Source organism: Syngnathus typhle, linkage group LG4, assembly GCF_033458585.1.
Source record: "Syngnathus typhle isolate RoL2023-S1 ecotype Sweden linkage group LG4, RoL_Styp_1.0, whole genome shotgun sequence".
In the NCBI taxonomy this organism is placed as follows: Eukaryota; Metazoa; Chordata; class Actinopteri; order Syngnathiformes; family Syngnathidae; genus Syngnathus; species Syngnathus typhle.
Window position 1 is genome coordinate 11,264,933 of NC_083741.1, and position 17,071 is coordinate 11,282,003.

Genomic DNA, 17,071 nt, shown 5'->3' on the forward strand with positions numbered 1-17,071 from the left:
GTAGATGATAGTAAATGATAGTGATATATATGCCCCACAATACTTGGATGGTACGGTGACACTAAATAATGCTATAGGGATGATTATTATATCCATTTTCTTGACTGTTCGCCCTGTTCAGGTTCACATAAATGTGTCTTTTTACCCAATGGAAGTCCAAAAAGTAAACTGACACAAGGTGCTGAAAGGAATTATAGTAGCTGTACATCGATAAAGAGACATTGCCTATAAATGTATATGTAAAAGTTGTCAAAATTACTACATCCTAGATTTAGTTTTTTAATCACCTTTGCTACCGGACTAGAAAATACAGTTTGTTGCTGAACACAATGTTAATTCAAGAAAAAATCTTTGATTATGCAAAAAGTTAGTTTGTGAAATTGTCATATGTTACAATAACCTTTTGCTTCAGGCCCCTGGGACTAACCAGCAGGGGTGAAAATGATCCGCAAAATTAGAAAAGGCCTCAAATGAAGTCCCTGATTTGCAAACCCCCCCTACAACAAATACAAATGTTCCCACCCTTAGAATTCTCCTGAGGGATTTACTATAAATTCTTGATTTGTATGGTGGTATGTCTACACACCACCAGGAGCTTCCCCAATGTAGTATATAAAATACCATCAGCCATTTCTCCATTGCACACACAGACGCAAAGACCCCCCGCATTTCTGGCCCCTTTATATGATAGAAAAGCATAAAAGTGATTGATGGCACTCCTGTTGTTTCATTTAATTATTCAGGAAGCCTTTGACATCTTAAAATGTGAGGAGAATATTTACGACTAAGTACACATCATCTACTTAAATCAAAACCTGTAATGAAATGTTCAAAATTAATTCAACATTCATACAGCATATAGAGTTTGGAGATTGAGGAACCTTTTGCTGTGTTGATCACAAACATACTGGCTCATGTTTGTTTTCCCACAAAGATCCATTTATTCTTCACAAATGTCCAGAAAATTACAGTTCATTGAAAATACACATAAAGGTCAGAGAACACAGATACATGTAGCTAGGAATTACTACTCAGTGCATGGCACATTCTCAGGGAGACGACCCATTGTGAGTCTTTGGCTCATTGCCTCTGAAGTGGTAAAGGCAGAAAGAGTGCAGAAAGATTAAATGTTGAACAGTTGGCCAGCCAACTTGAGCCTTAATATTCCAAAATGTAGAGGAGTAAATTAACCTGCTACTATGCGTGACAAACAATAGTCTAAATTTGGTAGTAGTTATAGAAGTATAGTATTTTTTTTCTGTATAAAGCCCGGAATGCACTGTACAATTTCGACCACCTCTGATGGGAAAATGAAATAAGGCAACAAAAACTGGAGTGCGACCAACATCAAGCAGTGTCCCAAATTGAGGGAAAATCATTTCACAGGTTTTCTGACGCCACGATCGCAGATAGAAAACCAAAGAAAAGAAACACACCATGAAATGACATAAATATCATTTTCACAGCCATTATCATTAGCAGAAACTGCATATGAAAACTCAGATTAATAATGTGACTCACTTTGAGCAACGTTTGTAAGATTGGCCACACTTTCCTATTCGTTCTTTTAGTCACAACAAAAACACCACTATGTGAGCGCAACATTTTGCCTCAGTCACAACAACAACCTGTGGTGGACCCATACTAATGATGCAAAGACACTGCGTTAAGACCCTGAAAATTGTAGCCTAGATTCAAAGTATGATCCATCACATAATGTGAATATTCTGAAAACGAGTGACTGATGACTGCAAAAAAGTGTTCAGTGTAGAACAGGCATCAGTAAATTCATATGCTCATCACATTATACAGTGTCCAGACCTTACCAATCAATGCAAAGGGATTTTTCTACAAAGATCACACATTAGTAACCAGGTAACCTCACTAAGAATAAGAGTCTGATAAGTAAACATCATATGAACAATCATGAAACAAGTCGCCAGTGCCATTGCTACCTTCAAAATAAAACTGTATAATGCATGCCATGTTGTTGTGTTGACATTTCCAGTCTCTTAGCTTTTGCAAGCAATGCTGATATTGTGTGTGTGTGCGCGCGCGTGTGTGTGTGTTTCTGTAAAAGTACGTCAGATGTGTGTGCTCTTTGAAATATCATTGCAGGAATGCAAGAGTTTTGTATTTTTCATGATACGCTGTCCGCTCAGTTGTATTTTTGAGGCTTTATCTTTCTGCTGCTGCTGCTTTCCCCTTCGTCCTCGCTGTCATCCGGGCGCTTTTCAGTGCTTTCCGAGCTCCCGGGCTGCCCTTGGCTTCTTTGCTGTGAGGTTCAAAAGATAAACATGAATAATAAACGAGACAGCCACGGTCATATTTCATTGCAGCCATACAGTAGTCTATAATTTGACTGATATGTATGGGCAATGGCTCATTAATACCACAGAATGTCAAGAAACGATGCACCGACTAGACAACCAAGGCTCTATTAAAAAGACTGATCAATTTTTAATATTTATCAGAAGCCTTACACTGACTACTGTCCATTCATGCACCCTGTGCAGCTATACGGAGGAACACTAATGTACCCTACATTACTCTCACACGTTCGCTTATATACTCAGTAGCGAACTAGCCTTACGAGCTTGAGAACGCCAAACGTGATGTTAGATGAGATGCATTTTCTTGTTTATGGCTGAGGCCCATCAACATCACAATTCATCGGTTTTTTTTGTCTTTTATTCCAGACAAAGGGTGAATGAGGAATGCATAATGCATACCATTAGCCACCATGTGGGATGAAAACTCCATTCTTTGTGGAATAGCTCTGACAGTCACAGGAGTTGAGCACAGTGTAGTTTGCACATTAAGAAGGATCATTGTAATGTATCGTATCAAATTGAGCTCTCATTGGTAGTCTGAATATTTTAGTTAATTTTTCGACATTTTGGCAGCGTATCATTTGGCGTGACAGAACATACGGAAACTAGAAAGCATTTCTCTCAGTAAAGCACCTACCGTATGACACTTTTGGGAATGCCTTTATACTCGTGGCTGCAAATAATTTATTTACACACCACTCACCTTAGCAAAGTGTGACTTAAAGCAAAATACACAAGAAGAGCTCTGTCAAACACTATCACACAAGGGACCGAATTCAAAACACACTGTTGGGGGCTGAACATAAAACAAAACGTACTGAGTACCAGCTTGTTTCAAAATAAATCAACTTAACCATAAAATTACTTCAACCAAGTTGATCTGCTAATTTTAGACAAATCCTAGACATTGACACGCTGCAAAATTACAAATAAACTTTTGTCAGAACTGGATATGACATCTTTTCTTCAGTAATTGGTAAATAAGAACAGACAGGTTGTCATTAAACAGATCATTAATCATGATACAAACAAAATGACATAGTACCGTAATTTTCGAACTATATATCACACCGGAGTATAAGTCGCACCAGCCATAAAATGCCAAAAAAAGTGAAAAAAAACCATATATATGTATATAACTCGCTCCTGAGTATAAGTCGCCTCCCCACCCAAACTATGAAAAAAAAACGAGACTTATAGTCCGACAATTACGGTAATAGGTAGGTAAAACACATTATTACTATGGGGGAATAATAAACGAAAACTAATGTTTCAATAAACATGTAATTCTCAACAACTATTCACAAAATGCCAGTAGGCACACTGGAAAGTCCATTTAAATTAGCATAATTTAGCAGTCCACACATAGACAAAGAACCATTGATGCTCATATTCAATTAAGACAAAAAACATATTTTTATTTTATATTATTCGTTTGGCGTCCCTGGAGAAAACCCCCAAAGGCCCAAGGAGAAAATATAACCTCCGCACACGGATGCCAGAGGTCAGAACCCGAATTCAAACAGCTAACATCAGAACTGTGAGGCTGATGTGCAAATGGCTCATCTACTGTTCTGCCTCCACTAGGCTGTACAGCTATTTTCTATATTTTAAGCCTAAAAACTACATGCCCATGTATACTGTGTTTTTTTTTCACATGCTGACATTTCACAGAATCTTAGTGAACTCTGTCTGGTGAGTGACTTGAGCTGTCAAACTATTGATGCTAAAGCCACAATGTGTGAGAACTCCAGCTCTTGTGATCAGCCTGCTGGAAGGCATGCATGAATAGAAGAGGACATATTATTTTGAACAGGCCAGCTGCTCTATTTTTGTGGCTTTCAGCATACTATTTTGTTTTGCAAAACATTTGCAGATCGGGGAAGGCAATACTAAAACTCTGAGATGAGGACGCGTGATTGAAGTACTACTGTAGCAGGAATATTGAACAATGCAGACTCACCAAGAGCTACCTGACTGCAAATCACTACTAATCAAACAAAATTCTTGCTGGTGTGATTCAACGCAGATTGAATCAAGGATTTACTGTTGAAAATAAAATTGTGTCTAAAAGGATACGCTTTACGGAAAAAAGGTCAGATTATTACAGATGTACGACAAAATGGACCTTATGCTTATTTCAGGATTTATTGCGGAAAGGTCAGTTGGAATAACGTTTTCTGCTGTTAATATATTACAAGCTATCGGGATGCTATCTATCTGAAAAATAACCTCTGCCGGTAAATGTGTGATAACCCGGGATTGTGTAACAGGTAAATTCAAGGTTGAAATGGCAGCAATAGGTTTTTACTGATCAAAGATGAAATAGGAAATAGCTCCTTCAGCCAACACTTTTGTGTACCGCTTTATTGTCACGATGCCGCCTTATACTCAATGTGGTAGTGCTGTGTGTAAAGCAACAATAGAACTGACTATGAATCAATGATACAATCTAATGTATGGCATTGATAATCAATCTGAATAAGTCACTGAATATTTTCTGGTATGTTCCGGGTATGTAAGATATTGACTCATTTTTGTGAAAATGGAATGTGTCTAAAAGTGAAATGCATACATTTGAAATGCATGACAAGTTCTCAGTTTGACATGATTGTACTGAATTCAATGTGTTGTGCACAATCTGCCAGCTCCAGGCAGGTGTGACTCAATTCAGTAATATGATGCTCCAGATTGTTATGCTTTAGTGTAGAAGCCAGGATTATATCTTGTACTTTATTTTTCTATGCAGTATTTTGAACTTTCACCTTCTCTTTAGTTTTTTTTTTTCATTCAATCTCTCATACCCATTTCAGATGGAACACATATTTGATTGTGTCAAAATAAATGCTCAGTTAAGACAATCAAAATGCTATTGTCTTCTCATTAATCCATTTTTTTGTACTGCTTGTCCAGTTCAGCCGCAGCTGACCCTGGACTGGGTGCTAGTAAACATCAATTTACTGTCACATTCACACCTAAGAATAATTCAGAATCTTTAGTTAAGAAGCATGTCTTGGGAATCTGAGTACCTGGAGTAAACTACAAAAGCGGGGAGAACATGCAAACTAGACACAAAAAGATCTCTCCAGATCATCAAAGCTATTTCAATATCCCAAAAAGGTAATTAACCCAAGTAACTATCCAATGTGATTCAAAAATGAGATTTTTATTTGTTAAGGGAATCCTTTCATTGTTTACCAAGTGTGAAATCTGTGGAATTTTAAAAGTACAGGCTTTGTTTCGAGTGTTTTGGCCTCAGTCTCACCTGATGTGGTTCTGGTTGTTGTTTTGCTTCTGGAGCTAATTCCATTGTCTGATTCTGGGAGCAGTCACTCCCAATCTATTGGAGGAGAAAGGAAACATCTGAAAGTACATAATATGAACTTGGGTAACAAGCTTATTAAATATATTCCATGTTAATGGAAACTATCATGAACCTGAATGGTACATTAATTTTTTTAATGTATTTATCTCTCATTAACTCGTAATCATAATGTATTTAGGTAGCAGTCATACAAACTTGCCGTTAAAATCAGAAGCACATCACTTTATCTGTAATTCATAATTTGCGGTATTGATTGTGGATGGGTGGAGAAAAGATAGCATTTTTTAGCTCTACATGTGTGGTGAAAAAAAAATCAGATTTTTTTTTTTATCGTCAAAGCAAGTCATGTGTATCATTGTTTCTTTTCTCCCCGGGTGAGCTATACCTATAAACGCTTGGGCTTGGCACCGGAACTGGCACTATAACCAACAACATCATTAAACTGTCTACTGAGCAGCCACATTATGACTGCTTGCACAATATAATTGTAGCCAATAAAATAGCCTTATCAAATATTCTGTACACCACTGCAACCTACAACCACAACAATAAACACACGATTAAAAGTCTTACATATCACTTTGCAAAACATCTCGCTGAGTGACTTGATTTGTTTTTGTTTGTAAAGGCACAATATTTGGATATTGGATCTTTTTTTGCGTGTGCATGTGATCCAAGCGTGGTCTGTGTCTGAAAGCACATTTGGGCTAATTTAACAATATTAGTTCCCGAAATATCTACAAATCACAGTAGCCTAAAAAGAGCATCATATATTTAATGCTGAAAGTTGTCAATGTGAAGTCAGATAGTATAGTTTTTTTTTTTTTTCCAAAGAGAAGCAGAAACGTAATGAAACAAAATCATTGATGAGCGGTCAGCCCTAGCAAACTTGTCTGCATGTCAAAAGGCTTTTACAAGAACGGGCCAATGTCGAAATCTCAACATTTGTTCCATGAAGTTGTATTTATTTATTTCCAAAAGTCTATTGTCTTGATTTTGAATCATTTCACTATTACATCCAGGTTGATGCGAGATTTAGTTATTTTTTGTCCAATCAGATTTCAGTATTTCCATGTCAATCTAACCTGTCCAATGCCTTCAGAATCAGTAGTGCTGGCTGTTCCAACTTAAACAACTTGTTTTTCTAACCCTAACCCTTGCCTTTGTATTTTATCTATGTCACAATTTTTCTCCCAAACTGCAGGAGTTTGACGCCCATGTCAACATTGCATGTACACAACAAGTACACTGATGAAACTTGAAATTTGCACAATTTTACAAGCAATCTCCTTGAGATACTTTTTACAATCGCAATTTTCCACTTTGACATTTTACCATCGTCTCCTGGCATCAATGTTTTTCAATGTTTACCTGTGGTACTCCTTTCATGTGACTTTTCCAAGAACCCTTTTGGTTTTCACAAAACATAAGAGGGCGTAGGCTCCTTCAAAGCAATTGTCACAGTTGCCTGAATCTTAGAGATGTTTGCAAGTGGGAGTGAAGCAGCAAATTAAGTAAAATTTGAATAGCAAATATTAATAATTGACTATATCTTCTCACTTGCAGTAACTGCTTTCAAATTCATTTTCAATTTAGCACAGCACTCAGCTGCAGATTTTGTTCAAATGAAGCCTTCCAGCAGAACTATTTGGAAACCAGAACAGTGGAGCTGACAGTGATGAGCTTTTATTCTGTAAGTGTCAATTTTTAAATTATACCCTAATGGAATTATTCCTTCCATCCATTATCGCTAAAAGCTTATTCTGTGCAGGGTCATACGAAGCTAGAGCCAGCAGACGCTGGACCACAGGTTGAGTCACACGGGGTAGATTACCACTGACCTTGAATTACTTTGGCTAAATTGAACAGTCTTTGATTTTAAAACTATTTTTTCTACAAAAAAACACAGTACAGTGTTTATATTCACACCACTAACCATCACTAATCACGCGGGGTAGATTACCACTGACCTTGAATTAGTTTGGCTAAATTGATCAGTCTTTGGTGTTACAAATATTTTTATATTACATATACAGTAGTGTTTATATTCACACCACTAATCATCGCACATTATTGATTATCACACATATTTGTCACTTATGTGACAATTATGTGGATGAAAAAAAAATTCTTTATTTCGTCATTCCACAAGCTTTTTGGATAATGACAGTAATAAAGACAAACTATGTTTTTAAATTCTGGTGAGGGATTTGAATGGATGCAAGTGGATTCAGGCCCTTGGGTTGCATTCTGGTTTAATTACTGTTAAGGCTCACCTCCTCCATCTGGCACTTTTTAACTCCACCAATTTCTCTCCTCATTACGCTGATGTTCATGGGTGTTTTGCTGGTTATGACGACTCTCTGAACTTTAGAGATATCCTATTAGGGGGAAAAAAAAACAGTAAAAAAACAAACAAACATTATAGCCTGGGGTTAAAAATAAAATGTAGAAATGGCTCGTTACTTGCAGAATGGAATCTGAGCAACCTGAAAAGTAAACATGTCTGACTCAGAATGGATTCATTATTTGCTCTTTTAACAATTTCTGAAATTTGAATAATCAAATGCATTCCTAAAGCAGAACAGCAGTGATGAACAAGAAGAACAATATGGTGTATGCCAGGGTTGTCCAGCTTGGATCCGCAAAGGCCGTTGTTGTGTTGATTTCTGTTATTGTAACCCACAAGCATTGAATGCAAAAATAAGAACACTACTGCATACAAGTTGAAATAAAATTAATGCTGTTTTGTGTTTTTATCCTTACTGTAATACGGAACCTAATCAGACGACATTAGGTGTGTAATTCTTTTGAAACCAAATGTTAGGGGGAAGAGCATTTAGAAAGAAAATCAATGTTGACAGTTTTTTTTAAAGAGACTCTATGTCCATACCAAAAGGGAAAGAAGCTTCAGCATTAAGAAACCTATTGTAGCCTACTCCTCAGGGCTGTTATACAGCAGTTCCTTTCACTGGACCTCAATGTCTCCTGAGAGTAGGAAGCAAAACATTTTTTAAGATAGATACAAACGCTTTTAAAGTCACTGTAAAACTTTTCTTCTTACTTTTTTGGGGGTCTGCTGAGTCAAGAAGACTTTTAGGAGAGACAGGGAGTTAGGGGGGATAAGCATTTCATGCATTATTTCGTACATCTTGACAGCCGCCATCAGAATCAATTCATAGTAAAATAGCAATAGGAGAAGGAATAGATTTAAAATGCTGCTTTTACTCATGCGTTAGAATGATAAGGAATAATCCTTGTACATCATGAGAAAATACAGAGATTACTTCTGTACAGTGAATGTATGTCTACTAATTTACAAAACAACTTATGTTGCACAATTTACAGTTTTGTACATATCTATACGAGCACACTTGCGTTACTTGAGCATTAAAAATGAAATCTGCTTTATTGATGTTAAATGATGGTTATCGGTACATTTGTTTTGAAACTCCCATATATAAGCGTAAATTTTATTTCTGGGCTGATGGTGGTAAAGAATTGAGGTCTGTAGGGACTTGGGAAGGAGGGGCCAGAGAATGGGGGGCTGCAGCCAGACTATCTTGGAGAAATAAGCAATCAAATGACTGATTTCTTCTTCTAACACAGTGTTCCAAATCCTAAGACATGATCTTCCATTATTTAAATGAAAATTGCATGCTATTGGGCCACAAGCCGTGGCTCTCTCCCCAAGACCCTTAAATATGAAGCAACTTCCACTGCAATCTTGCTGATCTCCGCTTCCTCAAACTAATGAATCTTTCAGCAGTGAGTGGAGCTTTGTGAATGGAGGAGAGGCCAAGTCCACAGGAGCCCCTTCTATGGCATCGATGAGAACTTAAGCCTCATTATATTAGCTCAAATAATAACCCCAGACTGGTGTCACTGAGCATGAATAAACTACCCTGCACTTATCCTCCTTGGATGTGAAATGCTGGAGTGTGCTTATAAAACATAAAGATCATCTGGAGGAAAATTGGCTTTCTCTTTGCAAAGGAAGATTTTCTTTTCAAACAGATGATCAAAAACGGCAATTCCTACAGCTAACCGCCTAAAAGTTTTCCCTCCTGGATGTTCAACCGATTCTTCTGGTGTGCTTGAGATACGCCTCCTTTTATTTTCTAATATTTATAGAACAGCATTTCTGCCAAGTTTGATCAGAGTGTTCTATTGTTCCCAAACATAGTTATGGAGCATTGTTCCCAATGCGCAGTGAGCGCAATTGTTTGGTAATCCAAACACATAATTTTAGAACAATTTGGCAGGGATTTCAACGAGATCTGGCACACCTCCATGTAAGCAGACAGGGTGGACAGATGGAGCACCCCAGTAATCTTTACAGCAAGGTCTGACTCAGATTTATCAGACAGCCAGTCAAAGAGTACAGCGCTTAAAGGAGATAATGGCGATAATAGAGCGAGAATCTTTACCTGCAAGTGGAGTGGAGCTATTTTTAACACAAACCAAGAAACCATAAAAGGTGGCCAAAAAATACACTTGTCTGGTATCATTCTGTTTTAATTGTTTGAATGTTATCGCAACAGCGACCGTCTCAAACTGTTGTTTTTCACAATTTCACAGACACTGGAAGAGGTGTTGAAACTAAGTCAAGATAAAGGACAGAATCGGAAAAAACTCGTAGCATGTCAAATCTCCAAGGCACCCATTGAAGGGACGCCGAGCAAATTGTCACTGCTTTGATGGGAGAAAAGCCTCTTAAACACAGAATTGCTCACCGGAATCACGGAAGATAAAGAAAGCATAGCAGAGCTGTGTTCAACCAAATGATTTCAAAGTGCCTGCAGTGACTGCTTTTCAGAAATCACAAATTGCACAATCTCTGATCGGACTTGACTCAAGTGTTTGGTATTGTGAAAATACACGAAAAATGTGGTGTGATGTATGTGTTGTGGAGCAATACAGATGCACATTATGTATTTCTATATTTATGGAACTAATAGAATGTGGAATTTGAGAAATCGTTATGGATAGTGACATTTAGACATCTAACCAGTCCAACCAAAAGGGGCACAACTGTTTCATTTCTTTCAATTCTTTCGTTATTTGGCTGCATGTCAAGTAAGCAGCACCTGTCCATTCTCGACAGCGTTTGGCTGACTCGAACGAGACGAGGATGAAATATTGGTGGAAACTAAAAGATGGAACCTCGGGGGGTAGAGGACAATGCCCGCCTCTGGTAATTTGTTTACTCGTACGAGTGGGCAATTATTAATCAAATTATAATTAAAGTACTCTGATGAGATAATGTGATCATTGGAACTGTTTGTTTCCACGGTACCTGTTAGCGCGTGTCCTCTTTGAAAGTTACAGACCGAATGGGAGTGTCATGCTAGTTGACGCATCTTATTCCCCTTGTTCATTTCTTATGAGGAAGCGATGCAGTTGGTAGATTGACACTAAAAATGTCAAGCTTTTACAGTTGTTTAACTTTTTTCCTCTAAAAGTAGGACCACCAATTTCCAGGGCCAGCAATAAATTTTGATCTTTGTTACATCTTTCCGCATTTTGGCATTGTTCATGACATACACTGTTAGTTCAAGGACGGCTGAGAACCACTCTTCAGTATCGCTGCAATAAAATGTTATTGGGCCAAATTTGATAACAAAAGTGGTTCTTTTGAATAAGCATTAAATCAGATGGCACTGAGTGAAATACTGAATTACCTTGGCATGGGGCTGTTGAAAAGTGACTCTGGAGCTGTTTATGAGTGATGAGTATCTGTACAAATGGGAGGAAGAGGTGGGAAATCTGTGGCTGCTGCTGGGCTGGTTGTGCAGGACAGCTGAGAAGCAGATGTGAACAGTGTCCTTTAGCGCCTTCATCTGAGACTCCTGTTCCCAAAAGAGATTACACACAGGATCATTTTTCAATTCCTCCATCTCTTTTGCCATGCATGCATTTAATCGATTTTATGAGATGCAAAGGTCTAAACAAATGGTGCCCACCCAAGTCATGCCCGCCAAGGCAGTCTGCACAATGTGAGCAGTAGCCATAACTGGCCCTAACATAAACAAAATTGAAAAATAAATCAGATACAAGCTAGCTGCAAGATGAGTGCTGACCCATAACAACGTCCAAAGATGCAGTTTCATGAATGTTGGTCTGTGGTCTGCCAGTCGACCGTAATTGACTGGTTAGGCACTCCTTTCTAAAGTGCTTAATAAATACCTAAATAAATAAAACAACAAATGTTTCAAGAGCTCCTATTATATTAATATTTAGCATATAGGAGTTGCAGAATTTTATTTCCTCCATGTTGCACACATGCTGTGTGATGCTTCTTGTAGGTCAAAGACAAAAGCAAGATTGAGGTCTCCAATGACCAGCACGAGGATGCCGGGATCAGAGATGTTGCAGACTGCGATGATGAAATTCTAATCTTGTGATTACATCATGCATGACATTATACGTACTTGTGTTGGCTACTAACTGAGTTGGAATATATTTGTCCATTGGGGAATAAAGCAAATGCATAAAGAATGATTCAAATCTGTCCTATTTAATTCTATTTGTCGCCTCACTTAACTACTATATCGCCGGGTCTTCATATTTCCTCCAGATTGATTGCTGCATCTGTTTTCGTTGACAAAATATTTATTCTATCTGATTCTTTGTTGCAGGCCAGCCTGCACCTCAGACTAAACACTGTATCAAAGCAGAGGGCAGGTACACAGACTGCCGTTGTATAATCTTGCAAGGTTTATGTTTTATCTTAGACTGTTTTGGCCAGTTCTCCTTTAGTACAGTGGATCCCTGGGTATTCCAGGGCGATAGTGACTGGGCTGGCAAGCAAATAGCACAGCAAAAATAACAACCAAAAATATTTTTACAAAAATTAAAATAACCTAGAAAAATTGAGGTTACAACAAATAAAAATATAAAATATAAAATAAAATGAGAAGTCAGATAATAGATGAATCCACAGGTGCCGAAGCGTAGGCATCTGGGTGTCCACTGTATATTCCTTGGACCCCTTCCGGATTCCTTACCAAGGTTACTAGACCTGAAGTCAAATAGTGTAATTCTAGAAACTTGATAAAAACATTCTGACACCTGATGACCTTTTTTTTTTTTTTACTGATGTTTGTTCAGATATGTTCTTCAGGCCGTCCTAAAGTAACAACTGTAAAATCAAGGAGAGTTTTCAAGAAGCTTTAAAATAAAAAAGAAGCCCTACTAAAGCGTGAAAATGACTCACCTTGTCAAGAGCAGTCTTCTCTAATTCTTCCTTGGCTATGGTTAATTTGTGTTCCAAATCCATTAACTGTTGCCCCTAGAAAAATACATAGATTTTGAATCACAGCAACATTTTCAGCATCTTTTTCCCCGTAGCCCTATCACATCCAAGTCCAATTCCTGAAAGTGTAGAAATGTAGTTGGCATTCATTGACCTTATGAATACACACGCATTCGCTCGCACGAACGCACGCACGCACGCACGCACACACAAAGATTCAACCCTCATCATCCATCAACAACACCTTAGTCTATATACACAAAAAGGCATTTTGTCTGTCCGAGAGTTACAATATTACATTCAACATTTTAGCGCTGTTTTTTATATTGGTTTATATATTTCATATTGTAAATAAAACACAAGACCCATAATTACTATCATTGTTCAAGTATAATCTCTGACCTGAATAACAAAGAAGAGTGCATTTATATCACACAAAAAGCCCATCAACAGAAAAACCAAATGAATCCATTCGTAATAGCTTGACAATTGCGATGGAACTAATTGTGAAAATTTGAATGCAGACTGCGTTAAACTAAAACTGACCTTGGTGGTCTGCTTTCAATCATTATCTTTTACTATGAATCTTTTACTGGTCTTTTGAAATGAAACTCTTTGCGCTTCAAAGGTCAGCTAAGCCATCAAATACGAGGCGCAATGTATTGTTATAATTCTGAATAGTATTATTGTACCCGCATCGATATTGAGTCGCAGTGTTGAAACATCCAATAAAGTATTTGCAAAATCTACCTCATTACAATGCAGGTATCAGAGGACAAGTTTATAGTTTTAATGAGGTCAGTTATTTGAGGTTTGTTATTGAGTTCAAAGATGGCACCTTTGCGTTACTAGCCTGGAACAAAACCTCCGCTATAATTTTTCACCCTACTTTGTTTGCTTCCACCTTTTTGTCATTGAATGTTTAAGTCGTGTTGACTGTCTTTTTTTGGGCATTTTTGGCCGTGACATTCATTTAAGGAGAATATTTCTGCTTGATTTTTGTGCCATTTTGGCAGCACATACTGCATTCTCAGTTTCTCTATTGAGAGAAAAGTTGCCACGATTCAACCGTTGCCAATTTGTGGGCACAGGACTCTTGATTTTGCGCCTAGATGGGGTCCATTTTTTGCAACACTATGTTGTTTAACGGCAATGTTGGTGCTGTTGGACTGTCTGCCAAGGTACAACTGGCTGGCTGGATGGATCGCTGGAGGAGCTGAATTTGAGGAGTGAAGTGAAATTAATTTTTTAAGATAAGATCGACCGAACACAAAATCCTTTTTTTTCCCACATTTTCACATAATTTCATGGCACATAAATCAACATGTTCAGGAGGAGCGAGGCGCCTCATCAACATGGGCCCGGAGGAGATGTGGAAGGGAGTCAGAGTTAAAGTAAAGTGAAGGCTGATGAGGATCTATTTAGAACTGGAGAAATGAACCGTTTCTGAATGTGTGCATTTTATACACCAACAAATGTTACAGTTGCTTGTTTACTTTCAAACTTAGCTTAAAGCAGACTTGAGAGATGCCATGGGTGCTGTGATCATGACTGAATGGTGAAAGGAGTCTTTGAATCGTTCTTCTTTCATCTATAACAACAAGGTGTATGTAGGAGTGGAGAAACAGATGTCGTTGGTTTGTTATGTTTGTATTATTGTTGATGTATTATTTTAGGTCTTTTGTAAAGTGCTTTGTTTGAGCTACATTTGTTGTGAGTAGGCTTTATAAATAAAATTGATTTTAGTTTAAGTTTAGCCTGTTAGAGACAAGGGAAAAGCACAGCTCTCAAAACCTATTTAATTTTTATTTATTTTTTGCTGTGGGTTTATAGTAGCATGGAACATTTGATAAAATATAGCCACGGCTGGGCGGATCGGTGAGCACTGGTTAGCAAATCCGCCTCCGGCAATCCCTGTGTGGACTTTGCATGTTCTCCCTGTGTCCGTGTGGGTTTCCTCCAGGCACTCTGGTTCCCTCCCACATCCCAAAAACACGCTAGGCCGATTGAGCACTCCAAATTGCCCCAAGGTGTAAGTTCGAATGCGGATAGTTGTTTGTCTCTGAGTGCCCTGCAATTGGTTGGCAACCGGTCCAGGGTGTCCCCCGCCTACTTGCCCGATGACTGCTGGGATCGGCTCCAGCATGCCCGCGACCCCCGTAGGGACAAGCGGTATAGAAAATGGATGGCTGGATGGATAGCCACAGCCATTAAAAAGTCAGCCCATACATTTGACTAATACAGACGACACCTCGAAAAAAAAACATTCCACCGCCATATTTCAAAGGAGCCTGTGATACTTTCTACTTTTGCTGTCAGAACAATATCAAAGGAGATTTTCATACGATGCTACAGAAGAGAAAACACACATAATGTTTACATCTTATCACAGCAAATAATACAGACACAAAGTGATGCTCAGTGTGTCAGATGAAACAGCACAAATGCGATGAGCTAAATAACGAGTCCAGGTTGGATTTGCTAACAAGCATAGGAATTTGCAACCTGCTCTCTGGATTACTTTTAAAGGTCAACAGAAGAATAATGTGTGCACGTACGCATGCAAGTGACTGTGTTGCATTATAGAGCCATTACATCCATTGCTTCGTGCATCATCAGCAGATAGTTCTCTGAGGAATGCAGGCAGACAGTGACTGACCCAGAAATGCTGACTTTCAGGGTTACTGACTCAAAGCTCCATATTTATGTGTCAGTCCATTATGGAGGTGTGAGGTCAGCGAGGTACAAGCCATTTCGCTAGATGAGGCATGCGACTACATCAAGCCAGCATTCTTCATTTACTTTTGAAAGCCGGTGGAGAAACAGCCCCGAGGTAAAGTTGAATGGGGACTTGCAGAGTGGAGGCTCTGCTGCCACGCAACACTGGGAAGGGCAGTTTCTCTTAGGGCTTTGAATAATCACAGAGAGAGGAAGTGGAGACCAACCTGCCGGGGTATTCTGTTTACACTTTAGCACTGACTGCGGTGACTCTTTTATAGATAATAGAGCAGGTCAACTAATCTGACATCTTGTCGTTTTGGACATTTCAGTCAGTTCGAGACTCAGGGGCCATGTTCGGAGGTTAGCGGTGCATTGCTAGGATCACCCAAGACCAAAACAAAAGCTAAAATGCAATTGTGCACTGTTGATTAGATGGAGGCCTTAGAAAAAGGGTGAATTCTTTGGGCACAATGTTAGGTCTGAGCATGTCATGGCATGCCAGAATTAAATTCATGCGTGCCATCTCAAGTTGAAATAATTGTATTCAAAAAAGTGTTTAGAGGATGATGTCTTCATCTGTCATTTTACTTAATTTTCATATTGTCATTTTGTTTGACCCATAATAGTGTGTACCTTTATAAAATACAACCCTCCCATTGTGGTTCGTGTTGTTATTGTCTGTATTTTCTGCAAATGTTGTGATGTTTCTGTGGTGTCATGATACAAAATGCATTTTGTTTTGGTACAACAGCTGTTATAGCCAATTCAATTTCCTTGAGGGCAGGGTGCTCTGACTGACATCCCCCATTTGAGGCTGATGACATTTCCAATCTTGAGTGACTCTTCCCCGCATTCTCGTCACATCTGACCTGTCGTCCCCTGCTAGGCTTTCAATCATTGGATTTGGGGAATAAAGATATAGATAGATGTAATCTTGAAAAGAAAGCTAGCAAAAAACACTTTTTCCTCTAACAAAAGCATCAGTACCCATTTTGGATTTTATCCATCAAAGTTAGTCAGATTTCCGTAAATGCCCAAAGAATAGTCTTTTAAGGCTTCTTGTACATATGGGTGACATGGAGCAACACTTTTGAATCAACAATTTACAAATGGTCACATGACACGAAACAGTCAATTCATCATGAAGGCTAACTAAAACAAAATTAATCTCAGATGCTTTCAGTGTGTCATAAATGCGCTGAAAACATACTGTATGCTGCTAGACTCTTTTGTCAAATAAATTTAGACTTAATTTGTCGACGGGTCCCTATATATTTGAGCCGCAAAAATAATTCCCACCGTCTCCTCACAAGGTATGGATTTTTGCAGAAGATAAACAAGGGCTAAACAAGATGCAGATTGCGGGCCAGCCAGTTGACTGTACAATCCACTGCCTTGCTAGAAGGGATTTTGTCATTGGAGACCAAATTAATT

At 38.5% G+C, this 17,071-nt stretch overlaps 1 protein-coding gene across 2 annotated transcripts in view; it reads right to left on the reverse strand.

Moving 5' to 3' along the window:
- Nucleotides 1-917: 917 nt before the first annotated feature.
- luzp2 (leucine zipper protein 2) overlaps nt 918-17,071 on the reverse strand; it is an 87,547-nt gene continuing 71,393 nt past the window's right edge. The window contains exons 8-12 of one of the 2 annotated variants that reach the window (XM_061276108.1): nt 12,878-12,952; nt 11,343-11,510; nt 7,935-8,039; nt 5,599-5,673; nt 918-2,275 (exon numbers count right to left, since the gene is read on the reverse strand). In XM_061276108.1, the coding sequence (XP_061132092.1) occupies nt 2,159-2,275; nt 5,599-5,673; nt 7,935-8,039; nt 11,343-11,510; nt 12,878-12,952 (540 nt within the window). In that variant the 3' untranslated portion in view covers nt 918-2,158. Of the gene's footprint in view, nt 2,276-5,598; nt 5,697-7,934; nt 8,040-11,342; nt 11,511-12,877; nt 12,953-17,071 lie in introns of both variants that reach the window. The other variant, XM_061276109.1, reaches the window with a different exon arrangement.